This window comes from Nannospalax galili, unplaced genomic scaffold, assembly GCF_000622305.1.
Source record: "Nannospalax galili isolate Female #2095 unplaced genomic scaffold, S.galili_v1.0 scaffold433, whole genome shotgun sequence".
Lineage (NCBI taxonomy): Eukaryota > Metazoa > Chordata > Mammalia > Rodentia > Spalacidae > Nannospalax > Nannospalax galili.
In genome coordinates, this window is record NW_008338715.1 from 4,361,231 (window position 1) to 4,376,241 (window position 15,011).

At 35.4% G+C, this 15,011-nt stretch overlaps 1 protein-coding gene across 18 annotated transcripts in view; it reads right to left on the reverse strand.

Moving 5' to 3' along the window:
- Adgrl3 (adhesion G protein-coupled receptor L3) overlaps positions 1–15,011 on the reverse strand; it is an 877,792-nt gene that overhangs the window by 485,925 nt on the left and 376,856 nt on the right. For all 18 annotated transcript variants that reach the window (XM_008833280.3, XM_008833274.3, XM_029563589.1 and 15 more), the window contains one exon: positions 5,849–6,062. In XM_008833280.3, coding sequence (XP_008831502.1) covers positions 5,849–6,062 — 214 coding nt within the window. The remainder of the gene's footprint in view (positions 1–5,848; positions 6,063–15,011) is intronic.

Consider the following 15,011-nt stretch of genomic DNA (forward strand, 5'->3'; position numbering starts at 1 on the left):
TTTACATCTATTTTACGTGTATGATGAATGTTTTGCCTGCTACAAGTGTAACACATGTGTGCAGTGCTCAAGGAGCTCAGAAGAGGGCATCAGATCCCCTGGAACTGGTGTTACACGTTAGTTGCCAGATGAGTGCTGGGAACTGAACCTATGTCTTCTGCAGGAGCAGTCAGTGCTCTATCTGCTAAGCCATCCTCCAGCCCCATCTCATTTATTTTTTGAAAATTCTCATTAAAAATGACTTCTCACTCATGAACCCTCAGTGTGCCTCAGCTTACATAAAAAATAACATGTGTTTTGTTTACCTATACTATACAAATATTAAATCATTCCCCATTATCAGTCAAAAATTTGCTTTTACTAAAATATTCCTGTAGATAACAGTGCCCATGAATACCAAATGTTAGAAATACTAACAAACTTTTCTTACTTTTTAAGGAAATTTCATCATGAGTGTTTCTAACTTACCTCAAGGAAGTAGTAAAATGCTACATAACTGAATACATTTCACAGCATCCTCTTAGCATCAGAATAATATGACTTCCCACTTACAGTATTCAAATGAGTACTTCCTTGTCAGTGACAGTTACTGGTAACATTTGGGAGATTTTACTTAAACATTCCACCCTTTAGTTCCTTCATTCTTGAAGAACAACAGTGCTGTTCATTTCACAAGAGTGATGGGGCACAAAGAGTTAAAATGAGTAATGTTCCTGCTAACTTATTTTTATAAATAGTTTCATTATTTTTTATGTAAATACGTGTTGCCTGATTATAGGTAAATGTAACCATGTTGTTCAACGTCTCAAAGGCATGGTGGGGACACTGGAGTTACAGACAGTTTTAGGCATCATGTGGGTGCTGAGAACTGAACCCAGGTCCTCTGCAAAAGCAGCCAGTAGTCTTAACTGCTGAGCCATTTCTCCAGCCCATCCTGCTAACTTCTTACAATACTATCTGACTCACAGAAAATGATCTAAGGACCTCTCCTTAACTTCAGCTCTTAGATGTTCCATCAGCTCCTCTATTATGCTGAGTACTGAGCTCCAAATCCACAGACCTTTGGGGACAAGACTAATCAATATATAGCACATTCAAAAGATAACTGAGAGTATTCCGTCTATAACGTCTAATATTCAGGAATGTTTTACTTTTGCTTTCCTCTTTCTTGGAGCTTTTTGAAATATTGTAACATCTCAAATCCTACAGATTGACTATAGAAAGAGTAAGACAGGTTTACAAGCAACTTCATTGATCATTTACTATAAGTGAGCAAAATGAATCTTGTGTTTTATAATTCAAATTTGAGAAATATCAAGGTGTATCTGTCATACTAACACTTCTTAAGGCCTTTTTAGCTTAATTTTGCTGAGCTTGTTTGGCAAAGCTTTTCTTAAAGGGTACATGTTCTGAAGTTACCATGAACACATACCAAATGAAAGCCATCACTGAAAATTTAAGAGTCTAAGGAAACAGCAGCTCAAAAGTTCTCAAATTCTGTCACAACATGATAAAGTCATTTTATAAAAGAAATTGAAATCAATGAAAATTTAAATTTAAAATACTTTCCAGTTATACATACTTGCAAATTTAGCTCTTCAAATCTTTCTGTATTTAGAATACCATAAAAACCCACAGCTATTCTTCAAATTTTGTTAGAAATGCAGATAATTAACAGATACTTTCCTTCAAAATTAAATTACTAGCAAAGAGTACTTGGAAGCATTTGAGTTGATTGGCCAAGATGTAGTCTCAGAAGCTAAAATATTCAAAATATAAATACTCTGAGGAAAAGAATGTTCTTGTTTATCTATATTCTGTATATTTTGGACTTTTAGAATGGGAGTTATCTTCTTTCCTTTTCTACTCTGTCTTCCAACATGTACGAAAATAGTGACCCAATGTGGTATGTATTAGAGGTTCTGTGCCTATCTGGGGAAAACCATGGATTCAAAGGTTGTTCATAATGTATAAGACAAATATGAAACACACTGTGATGGATTCTCCAAAGTCACAGAATGTGGTGAGTAGAAAGTCACATGTAGCCATATAGTCATTGCAAAACACTGACAAGGCTATGGACACACACAATCTGCCATAGACATTTCCTTCTTTATAGTTACTGAAGAGTTCTTAATTTCAGCAGGACTGAGTACAACAGAAGCCAACTGCAGTATAACTTTTCAAAAGGTGAGAAACAATTCTCTCCTCTGTCTCTCTGTCTCTCTCTGTCTCTGTTTCTCTGTGTGTGTGTGTGTGTGTGTGTGTCTGTCTACGTTTTTCTTTGCATGTTCCTTATGTGATCACAGCATGGAAAACTATAGTATTGACAAAGTCAAATTTCTTATTTAATTAAAAAATTATTCCAACTTGATGCATTTAACCAACTAAGTTTGCAATATTTGATTATTATTTATTTTGAAATGCTAATGATAGATTTATTTTTATGCCTCCAAAACTCACTGCCAATATCTTTTTCCCACTGTCTGCACTGAGAAGTTAAGTAAATTTAGCTTGATTTCAAATACTCATACTTCAGCTTAAAATTATGTGTTGAGGATAAACATACAAACAAAATGTAGGTGAATTCATGGCATTGGCGAGGAAAGTGACAGAGAGCAACAGCAACTGGTCTGCAGAGTCTCATCACAGTAATACAAAAATTTGAAACTGATTTATTATAAAGGTTGCATCACTTTATAAAAGTCTTAGAAAATTATACTTGAAATGAAAAAGATATGGCAAAAAAAGCTTCAGTAACACTATCAGGAAACAAATGCATTGAATGAGAATATAAAATTATTTGTTTTTTTTTTTCTTTATGAAGTGAGCAAAACTAATTTAAGTTGTCCAAAGTCAGGACAGAGGTATGCTTGGAGAGGGGGTGTGGCTACTGCAGCTCATAAGGACACTTCTCAGGTACAGCGAATGTTGCGTCCGTCTTCACCTATTTGTTAGTCACATAAATGAGCTTGATTTTTTAAAAATTCCTTGACCTGTACACATTAGATAAAGTGCAATTTCCCTTATACACATATCTCAATGACATACATAGGCATATAAATACACACAGGTATATGTACATACAAGCCTTTTCACAATTTTTTTTTTTTTGGTCTTTTTGAAGCAGGGTCTCCCTGTAGCCCCAGCTGTCCTGGAACTCACTATGTAGACCAGGCTGGCCTTGAACTCACAGAGATCTGCCTTCCTCTGCCTCCCAAGTGCTGGGACTACAGGTGTGCACCACCATGCCCGGCTTCACAAATCCTTTTTACAATGTGGAAAAAAATACAGGCAAGTATGCACTTACATATAAAGTATGGCTATTAGACCACATATGCTATAATATATCCTAAAAAGACAGCAGAAATGTCACTGTATGTGACATTCAAATTTCTCACATTTAGAGGAATTGATGTCAAATTATAAAGGCTCCAATGCAAAAAATTAAATAAGGAAATTCATCTAGCTCGTGTATCATCCATTGTAACTATGGTTTCTTAATCTTAATGTATGGGTGCCTGCTGTACAAGGAGAATTTTGAGAGAAGAGAGTATTACTCGAAGCACTGACACGTTTGGAAGAGGACTGAGTCAAAAGGAATGGAGGAACATCAAGAACAGAACACCAAAACTTGTGAAGCCGCACCAGAGAAAATTATAGGAAAGAAGCTGTTTCCTGGTGTGTCCTTTTAATGTTCTTGCATGTAAGCAACCAGCTCTAAGACCTTCTCTCCGATGATAAGGTCTCTGATATTATATACCTGAAAGAAACTTCCCTTTTTGATCTCTTTAATAAATGCAAATGAAATAAGAATAAAATGTTCAGCAAATGGTATGGCTGGCTGCCGTTTATCCATTGAGAAGAGTTTTGTGTGCAGGAACCACGCCCAGCTTATTTATCCATCAAACCTGCCTGACGGTCATAGTGAAGTGCATATTGTGTACTTTCATGAGTTGGCTGAGTTAATGAGACATTCCCATTAGTAGCTGAAGAGAACAAGAAACTTAAGCTAAATCCCACATGGTGTAACATTTCTGAAGTTATGTAGTTGCTAAAATTCATGTCCACACTTAGATTTCAAAACTACCTATGTGGTAGCTCTATTTAAAAGTCACTAGAATATATACACATAACATCCAAAACAAACGTAAGTTATACAGATAAGAGAGATCAAAGAGCATATCTGTTTACTCATTTAGAGACTGAAGTTAGTTTTAGGTAAAATCAGCAATAAGTCTGTTTTCTAGAAACCTACAGTTAGACAAAGGCAACCAACTGTGTGATAACATGGACTCACATGCGGTTAAGATGACATTAGGAGGAGAATGTGACAATACTAAGACAGACCACAGATTTTGGGAGGACAAATAAATGTGCTCTGTCATTTGAACTAATCCTTTCGTGTGATAAGGATAGAACATGAAGTAGAGAATTCAGGGGACTAAGCAAATGGGAATAACAACATGAAGCCACTTTGATTTTGGAAGAGTAGGTTCAGTCTCTGTGTGTGTGTGTGTGTGTGTGTGTACGTACGTACATACATGAATATGTGTGTACGTACGTACATACATGAATATGTGTGTACTAGGGAATCAAGCCCTGGGACTTGAGCACGTGCTCTACAGACCAATGCCATTTCAGCCTCAAGTCAATGCAATCATAACAGCCGTGATGCAAACGACATCTCTCAGTGAGATGTCATATTAGACCATTCTGCTGCAGACAGATCCAAACTTTTCATACTTAGTTTATAGGTTAGTACAAAGTTTCACTTATGTACTTGTACAAAATCTACATAAAAGATATCTTATGTATCTTCTTGTCTCACATGTCTAAAGTACGAGTCTCAAGTGAGTTAGGAAGATGTTTTAACAAATCCACCCAATGGTGAAGTAACAATAATTTTAGTACTTATTAATATTCCTAATAGAAGATATACTTAAAAATATTGGTATTCTGATATAATCCTTTTCTAAAGGCTAAAAAGAATCATTTATCTAAGATATTCTTTAGAAGTTGCTTTCCATTTTTATTTCATTTTGAATATATTAATATACATAAAGTGTCCATACTATTTGCATAATATTCCTTTGCTGTAGTTGGTATTTATCGCGATTATATAATATACTATAGTTGACATGACAGTGTAACAGTTCAGTCTAAAGCAGCTTGGAAGCCTTGGTCATCTGAAAAGAGGGAACCAATTTCTTCTCTCAAAGAGTCAAAAACATTTATTTTGGGTAAGTGTAAATGTAATGTACATTGAGTAGTCCAAATGAAAAGAGCTACAGCTTTTTCAGCTCACTGACAAGTCTCCATTAAGAACTAACCAAGAGTGCTCACTAAGGATTTAATGAGTGCTGAAAGCAGCTTCATTCCACAGGTCTGTCACGATGTATATGTGGCCTATATAGTTCACTGGATCGAGAGGATACACTATACCTACATTTTGGTAATAATTACAAGGTCAATGGATTATTCCTACCTCTGCTATACCTAAATGAACATCTAACTGCACCCATCCTCAACTGCACCCATCAGGAATTCTAGGACATTTCTGAGAAAAGGACATTTTAACTCTCACATAACAAACCCACTTCTACAAAACATTAACAGACCAACACCAAGGAGATTATATCACGAAATTTACTAAATGATGAAATGAAGTTTTATATGTTTCAAGTGCTTCTGTGAATTTTGGTGAAACGAGGAGTGATCTATACTGAAAAACTGCTTAAAATTTTCCTAAAATACGCAGCACAGCACTCTATGCTCTTACCACACTTAAACTAACACTTAGGTTAAAGTTGAAGGTTGATATTATAGGTACAGAAAGAGAACATACCTTTGAGACATAATCTTATAGGCATCTGGCAGGTAGCATCGGATGTTCTCCATCTGAGCAGGATCGGAGTCACAGATCTTGTCATCCGTCCTCCCGTAGTTGGCACTCTCAATCATGATGACATCTGTACCAGGACAGCGGAGCTCTATGGGATAACTCTCACAGGAGAGCTCTCTGCGGACCACTGCCATGGGAATTGGGGCGCGGCTGAAAGCTACAAGAGGAAGAAGAAAAGACGTTATCCTTATTGTATGGGCAAGGACATGACATGTATTTGCCTTTGTAGTATTTGGGGTAAACTATCACAAGGACTAAAGCAGTTAGGATTCATAATTTGAACTAAAATAGAGTATCTCTCTCAAGTAACAGATGCCGCCCCAGTCGAGTGACAAAAAAACACTCTAAATTTTCTATTAAAACCATATCTGAGCCTGTGAGTTTAAAACTAGCAATGTATAAAACAGGAGGGTACGATTTCCCTGTTATTTAGTCCAGATACGCAGGAGAGTGAGGGAAGAGAATCATGAGTTCAAGGACCGCCTGGGCTATAAAAATAGTGAGACTCTGTCTCAAAAAGAATGAAAATCAAAAAATGTTATCTAAAAAGATCATCCAAGTGGTAAAAGCAAAATGTTTGGATTAATCTGAGGTGCCTTTTTTCTTTCTTCTTTCTTTTTAACGTAATTATTACCCCAAATTTTACTGTTGTTGAATTTAAAGGAATTTAATAATATATTTCAATTTTACAAGCAATTTTTGGTTTTAAGCAATAATGAACAAAACCAGTATGTTTTATGAGGCAATGCTGTCTATTTATGGAAACATAGTTGTGTGGAGAGAATTATATGTTCTTCTAGCTTCCTCCCTGGTCCTCCCCACCATCAGGAGACAACAGAGAACAATGCAGGGCTTTCCTTTAGAGTCTCCTCCACAAACACAAACATATTAGAAGTTTCCTTAGACCCTTCCTATTATTTTACTCAGGTAAATTTTACTCAGCTATAAAAGGGCACACATACTGGTGTTACTTTTTACTTGTCAGATATATGATAGAAATCTCAGATCTAAAGAGTGTTTCCTTCTCTTTTAATGGCATACGCTTTTACATATATGCACTCAGATATTTGTATTCATAATCTGTATGCATATATCCTGTGACCTAAAAATTAAATTGAGGTTGGTGAGATAGCTCAATGAATAAAATTTCTTGCCACAAGCCTGGAGAGCCGAGTCCTATCTCCAGAACCCATAGTTGAAAGAGAACCAGTTCCTGAAGGCTGTTCTCTGACCACCACATACACACTGTGGCATGCGTGGGCCCGAGCTCTCACACCTACACACATACACAAATAAATTTTAAAATAAAATGAATTTTATGTGTCAAGAGATGCACACATTGAATTTAGCAAATAACTGCTCTCAAAAAGCAATGAAATGTATAAGTTCACCAATACCAAATTGCTTGTCAATAAAAAACATAATCAAATCCTTTAAATTTAGTCAGTTCGATAGACAAAGAATGGCATCACATGTTTCTTTTAATTTACTATTTTATTTCAACAAAGGAAAATGTTTTCAAATGTTTTATTCCTTTAATATTTGTGTTTGGTAAAGTTCTTGCCAAAATATACAAGATACACTGTTGTCAAAATACTAGTGTAGCAAGAACACTCCATATGAATCCTTTACATTAGTGACAATAAAAGTTGTTCAGGCTCTTTCACTTTAGATAATTGCTAAACATGTATCCTTGTTTCTCTACAGAAAACTTCTATCTTCTCATTTTAGTTTTGACATTTTCCCTTTCCAAGACTGTGAACATAATCAGTACATATTGGAAGAAAGTCAAATGTTTAACTGTCTTAAAAACTCAACAAGTCCTCCTTAAAAATCTATCCTTGAAATTCTAACCAAATTGCTTATTGTCAAATAAGTGGACTTTTAAACAAGAGACTTAGTTATGGAGAAACATAGGGGATAGATTAAATTTACACACTTGGTTAATTCAGTACTGTGTACATCCATAAAAATAAGTATTTAAAATATGTGGAACTTTTCTAAGCATGAAATGGGGGAAGAAATGGATGGGAAGAGATAAACAGAGAAGTGAGAAAGAGATATTTGTAAGTATGAATATCCTGACTTGGTAGGTACCCATTGGGTTTAAAACATACTTATTGTTACAAAATGGAAAATGACAAGACTCTTAGCTCATCTGTATAATTGTACCATGGACTATACGAAACTTCTGAGATGGTCACTTAAAGTACTTTTGGTGCCTTGTGCTCTAATTCCATGATGGTTGCCATTCAACATCTTGTTTTCTCTCCCCCACTCCTCATTTTTCTTTCAGGCCCCCTCCCATACACACATATGCACAATATTATAGCACATCCATAGCATTGATCAGAGAGACAGCATCATTAGAGGTTGGTTGTAATGTCATTTTCAAAGTTTGTTGGCAGGGTATTCTCACAAGAGCAAGAAACTGAATCTCTAGTGCCCCTAAAATAAAATATGCCTGTTTACCATTCAGAAACTGCACAGCTGTGTAAACATTCAGTCCTTTATATTACCAAGATTCTATCTTTGTGGATAAAAACATTTTCTATTTTTATATTTTCAAATAAAACATTATTGAATGATAAAAAGGCTAGAATTCAAGAATCCAGTTTCATGATTTTTAACTCCTGAATAGAATCATAGAGGTGTATTTTTGTTTTCAGAAAGGTCTTTAAAAAGCATAGTTTTCAGAATGTCATATAGCAAACTCTGTACATTTGTTAAAAAAACAAGTTGTTTTTTAACTTTGGTATAGTCATTTAAGAAAAAAATTACTTTGAAAAGCTTCCAAATGCTGTATTCATATGGTTATATTATGTTGACTTAAGCAGTCAATTAAGTTTAAAAAAACAAGTTAATTTAACAAAGAAACAACGCATAAGCAAGCCACACTGTCAAGCCCTTGTTGGACTAAATGGACAATTCGGCTGATTAAACTCATCAGTAAATTTTGTCAAAACATTGACACAGCTTTAATCTGGGTTGTCACTGTCAAAAATATCCTTAAGAACCAAACTCTAGACAGATGCAAAGTCAACTATAACATGAAAGCTCAAATTTTCCTTGTATCTATTTTGGATCTGCAAAGATGATTCAGAAGATTATATATATATTCATATATATATGTGTATGGCATTGTATAGAATGCTCTAGGATGATTTGTGGAAACTTTCTTTAATATTTTATTTATTATTTTTACTTTATGTGTATGAGTGTATTGCCTGCTCATATATATATATGTGTATGGCATTGTATAGAATACTCTAGGCTGATTTGTGGAAACTTTCTTTAATATTTTATTTATTATTTTTGCTTTATGTATATGAGTGTATTGCCTGTATGTATGTGAATGCACCCGTGTCGTGCAATGCCATGGAAGTCAGAAGAGGGCTTTGGATTCCCCTGGAACTGGAGTTAAGGGTGGTTCATAGCTGCCATGTGGATGCTGGGAATTGAACTCGGGTCCTCTGCAAGAGCAGTCAGTGCTCTTAACCACTGAGCCATCTCTCCAGCTCTGGACACTTTCTTTTTAAAAAATATTTTGTTTGTTTTTTTTTATGTGTATGAGTGTATTGCCTGCATGAATGTACGTGCACCCATGTCATGCAATGCTCATGGAGAACAGAAGAGGGTGTTGGATCCCCTGGAACTGAAGTTATGGACAGTTGTTAGCCACCATGTGGGTGCTGAGAATCAAACCCAGGTCCCTTGCGAGAGCAGCTAGTGCTAGTTAGTTCAATTACTTTTTAGTATACGGATAAATATCTTTACAACAACTGCTTTCAAAGGGTGACAATCATTTAAATTAAAAACAAGGTGTTTTTTTTTTTCTTTTTTCTTTCAGTTATTATTCTGCCAATGGAAAGGCTTTAATTACAGAGGATCAAAAGCCCAAAGAAGGAAAGTGTCAACAATTCAGAGAGTAAGTGGTTAAATTATGTATTGCATGTTGCTTCAGGGTGATATTGCTTTAAGCATTCGGATTTGGCAAGTTAATATGGTGCAAAGACGGTATGCATACACTTTCTTGTGCATCTTCACACCTTTTTCTCAAGAGGTTAATCTGTTTTAATAAGGAGTACAATGTTACCCATTAGATGTGTAATATATACTTGCTGATCAGTAGACTGGAAGCTGGTGACCAAACAGGAGCCAGGTGTTTTCATCTGAGCTCCTAGGTCAGGGGTCAGAAACTTTGCAAATTAACCCCAGAGTACTAGAAGGGGACTTTCAATGAAATAAGTGCTATATGGGACTTAGGATTATAGGAGGAATAGGTTATCAATAAGAAGCAAAAGCCAAACAAACTGAGGCAGTGAACTGTACACACCTGGATACGTACAGCTGTTGGATCGCACACCTACAATTCTGGAGCAGTACACAGACTAAGACCATCATAATATATAAATAGTTCAGGAATGAACTACAGAGCAAAAAAAGGAGAATGATGAACAGGAAAGTTGAAAAACTAGTGGTCACTGAAGACTTGAAGGAATCTGCAACTTACGCACTAGTGAGACATTATAACTGACTATATGAACTAAATCACTTGCCATGGATTTCAGGGATGAGGCGTAAATAGTTACCGAACAAATGAATCAGCTCTCTACTTTCTTCTCCATATTTAATGACCCAGTAAAAAAAAATGATGGCTGGGCACCAAAGTTCATTCCACAGAGACATGAGGAATGTATCCTTCATTGTTATTGAAAAAATAGCAAAACAGTATGTATTTGTATTTATTTTTCATTTTATTTCATGTAAGGCTTTGTGTGCCCCTTTATACTTTGTTTCTTACATATTTATAAAAATAATAACTCTACCAAATAATTTCTCAAGACTATAGAAAATGAAAACTGGAAGGCTATTTTGTAAAAAATGAGAGGAATATTGCTTTAAAGGGGTAATGGCAGAGAAAATATTAGGCTTATGATTTTTTTAAATCACATGATTTGAAGATTGAACAAGTGGGGTAAAGGATAGGCAAGGATAATGACCATGCCTCTGTATTTTGTTGGAGCTGAATATACACAGATACTTATAAATCAGAGCTTCAGATAAGATGACCTGGGAAGCAAATGTAAGATTTAAAAAGCACTATGTTGTAGGTTTAAAATGCATTTATGATTCTTTTCATTTGGTTTGGTTTTTGAGACAAGTTCCCACTGTGTAGCCTGGCACTTGCTATGTAGACAATTTCAGGCTGGCCTTGATCTCACAGCAATGCACCTGCCTTTGTCTCCCAAGTGCTGGGATTAAAGAAGATGCCCAGCCAAACTTGCATTATGAATCTTTAATACTCTTCCATTTCTATTGTCTTTCCCCTTGACTATGGATACACTTAGTGGTTCACTTCTGATGGATACAATGTGGTAGAAATTACTGCATGATGTCTCAGAGTAGTTCATTAAAATCACATGGAGAGTTCAGCCTCTCTTTTGGATTCCTTCCTATTGTGCAAAGTTACCACCATATCTTAGTAGTACTCAGGCAGCTCTTCAGAGTGGAGCAGGGCCAAGGAACTAAGGCTCCATGCTGGCACCTGGTAGGAACTTGGCATCTTGAAAGCAAATCCCCAACCTCTGGAAAGCATGCCTTTGTTCAAATGCAACCATTGGAGCCCTTCATTCACAACAAATTATCACTAGATAAAAACCCACAAAAATCATGTGAGATAGTAATAAATATTTTTGGTTTGAAAGCACTGAGTTTGAGGTTATACAGCAAAGCTCAGTCAAAGCTGATGGAATATTTAGAAGGGACACTGAAACTAATAAATAAATACTGAATAATAAACAAATTGGTGAAAGTAAAGTATTATAAAGTCTATAGCTATATCTAATATTACTATCCTTTCCTTTAAAAAAATTAGGTTAAAACAAGAAAGATGGCTTGGGAGTTAAGAGCACTGGTTGCTTTTGCAGAGGACTTGGTTTCAAGTCTCAGCATCCACATTGCAGCTAATAACTGTCTGTAATTCCAGTTCCAAAAGAATTTGACACCTTCTTCTGATCTCTGAACAACACATGCTGAAAACATGAAGGCAATACATGCATTCACATAAAATAATAAATAAAATATTAAAAACATTTAGGCTAATAGATATCATATATGTACATATACACATATATATGTAAAATACATATAGAAGCAGTACTGATTTGTAAATACATGATAAAAACTACTCTTCTGCCCTGAATCCAAATGACTATAAGAAAAAGAAAATACTCTTTTGAAAATTGAAGGATGAAAATGATTCACATCTAGTTCTTTTGAGAAAGAAGTTAATTAAACTACTTGTAAGCCAAAGCTAAAGACTATTTAGAGTGTTTCTTCATTATAGATGGGGAGGCAGTGCATGTTTCAACTTCATTGGCAAAGGCTTTGGAAAATATTTCATTAATAAAATTCGTACCATAAAGCAAATATTACCAATTTTAAGTTTCACTAGAGCTTTTGTCACATTTTTCTTAAATATGTATGTTTTCTCTGTGCCATTTTACATGCCAATACACTGATTCAAGCTGTAAAAATGTGTCTGAAAATCTAGTCCAAATTACTTGGCAGTGAAAATATCATTGGAAGTCCAATGAAATATCAACCTATCATATACTTCTTTTTAAAGTGCATCTGCTACCACTGGCCATCTAATACACCAAATGTCAGCAAGTGTATTTCAGAAAAGAATAAATATAATTTAAATCATATTTCAGCATTTATTTAAGCAACAAAGGGACAATTAAAATTGACACCCTGATAGAGAAACCAAAGGCAATGATACTCTATAGTAAAAAACAAAAGCATGACATTCAGATCTCATAATTACATTTTTTTGTCTTTTTGAAGCAGGGTCTCCCTGTAGCCCCAGCTGTCCTGGAACTCACCATGTAGACCAGGCTGGCCTTGAACTCACAGAGATCCACTTGCCTCTGCCTCCCAAGTGCTGGGACTACAGGCATGCACCACCAAGCCCAGCTCATAATTAAAATTTTTTAATTAAAGGAAAAATTCTAACAAATGATGAATTATAAAACTACTTTCAGTCTTTTTTTTAACTAAGGAATACATATGCATTGTTATATAGAATGGTCTAAAAATGTAGCAAGTACTTGAATAATGTATTCACATATAGTTGCCTTTCAACATTTAGTAAATTTTATTCTACATTTTATTCTAAATAAATTCATGAGGAAAACATTTTCCCAAATAGTTTCCAATTTCACATTATCACAATTTTCCCAATCTTCTAAATGTCAAAGTTTCCAAACTGGATGTTCAACGTGTTCTTAAGAATAAAATTATAATTTCATGATAAACAAGAACCCAGGGAAAAAGGTAACATGTTTGAGAAGAACCACCCACAACATGATGCTTGGAACTCTTGGACATAAGAGATGGATGCTGTTTGAAATCCCCCTCTGCAGTAGCTATTCGCCTCAGGTCTTGGACTGGTCCTGAGTAGAATAGGGCCTCAAGAATCTGCAGAAGCTTCAGAGGGATATCATGAAATCAAGGAAACATTAAAATTTCATGTGAGTGCACAAAAGTCTCAAAGGTAAGCATTGGTATCATGATTAATAAAATCACAAAGTTATATGATAATAAGAAGATAGGAAGTTGGAAAATTCAAAGCAGGAAAGAGGAGATGGAAATGATTATGAACCAGGGGATACATAATCTTCCTGTCTCACTGGGAGGCAAGAAGCTTGTAGGTAGGTAGAGAAGCAGTGTCTCTGTGAAGGTTGCAAACCTCATTAGAGGGGATAAAGAAATCATCATGTTATTTTTTGAATGAAGCAGAGTTGAGTTGGCCCATAATCACAAAACAATATGCATGAATAGAGGCAATAGGATAATTAAATACTCCAGGTAGTATGTAACAAGGGTTAGTAAGAAGGTGGTGAAACTGGAGAGGACCTTAAAATTAGATGCATAACATACTTCAGATTTTTTAAGGACATAGATTATGGTGAATTATAATATAAACATATGGATATTCATAAAACCAATCTTAAAAAGACTCAGCAGTCAAGAATACATGCTGTTCTTCCAGAGGACCCAGGTTCAATTCCCAGCACCCAATGGCAACTAACAACTGTGTGTAACTCTATTTCCAGGGGATCTGATACCCTCTTCTGGTTTCTGCACAGCAATGCATGCATCTGGTGGTGTAGTTTCATACATGCAGGCAAAATACCAATACAGGTAAAACAAAAATAATATTAAAAAATCAGTAGCCAATAGACTATTTAAATATATCAGAATGAGGAATAATCACAATTAATAAGGAAGACATTGCAGCCGTTATTTTTTTCATTTTTTGTTCTTTGTTTTATTTGAGACAGAGTCTTCCTGTAGCCCAAGCTGGCTTGGAACTCCCTATGTAGACTAGGCTGGCCTCAAACTTGCAAAGATTCACCTACTTCTGCCTGCCAAGTGCTGGGATTAAGGCATGTGCCACCACACCTGGTGACATTGCAGCAGTTATGTAAGTGACAAAACAAGGATACCTTCTAACATCAGTTGGCTTTCAAGTGCTAGATCTTGAGAAGCATCACTTCATTTCAAACTCCCAACAACAAAAATTTTCAGTACTATCATACCTATTTACTATCCCAGGAAACTGTGTCTTGCTCAAATGTGGTAAGAAAGAGAGGCATGAACTATGAAGCCATAAAGAGGAGGCATGAAGGTTAAATTCTGTGATGCACCTTGAGTGTCATAGAAAGTTTGGAAGGAGGCATCTCTCAGAAAATGCAAAGCTGATACTAGAACATCACATTGATAATCAACAAATATAAAAATTATGAATTATTTGTTCAGTGGAATAACATTTAATTCCTAATTGTGCAATGTAAGTTCAACATCTATTATATCTGCCACAGGACTTTTTTCTCAATGGTGCTGAGGGAGAGTGGTTGCCCAAAGAGTCCTGAAGCCCTGGGTTCAATTCCCTAGCAGTGAAAAGAAAAGAACCATAACAACAAAAATGTAAAGCAATACAAATTCAACTTTCAGAATTGCAATCATTTTCCTAACACTTTGATACTGCATCAAAAATTAATGACTATTCTATCTATAATTATATATATATATATAT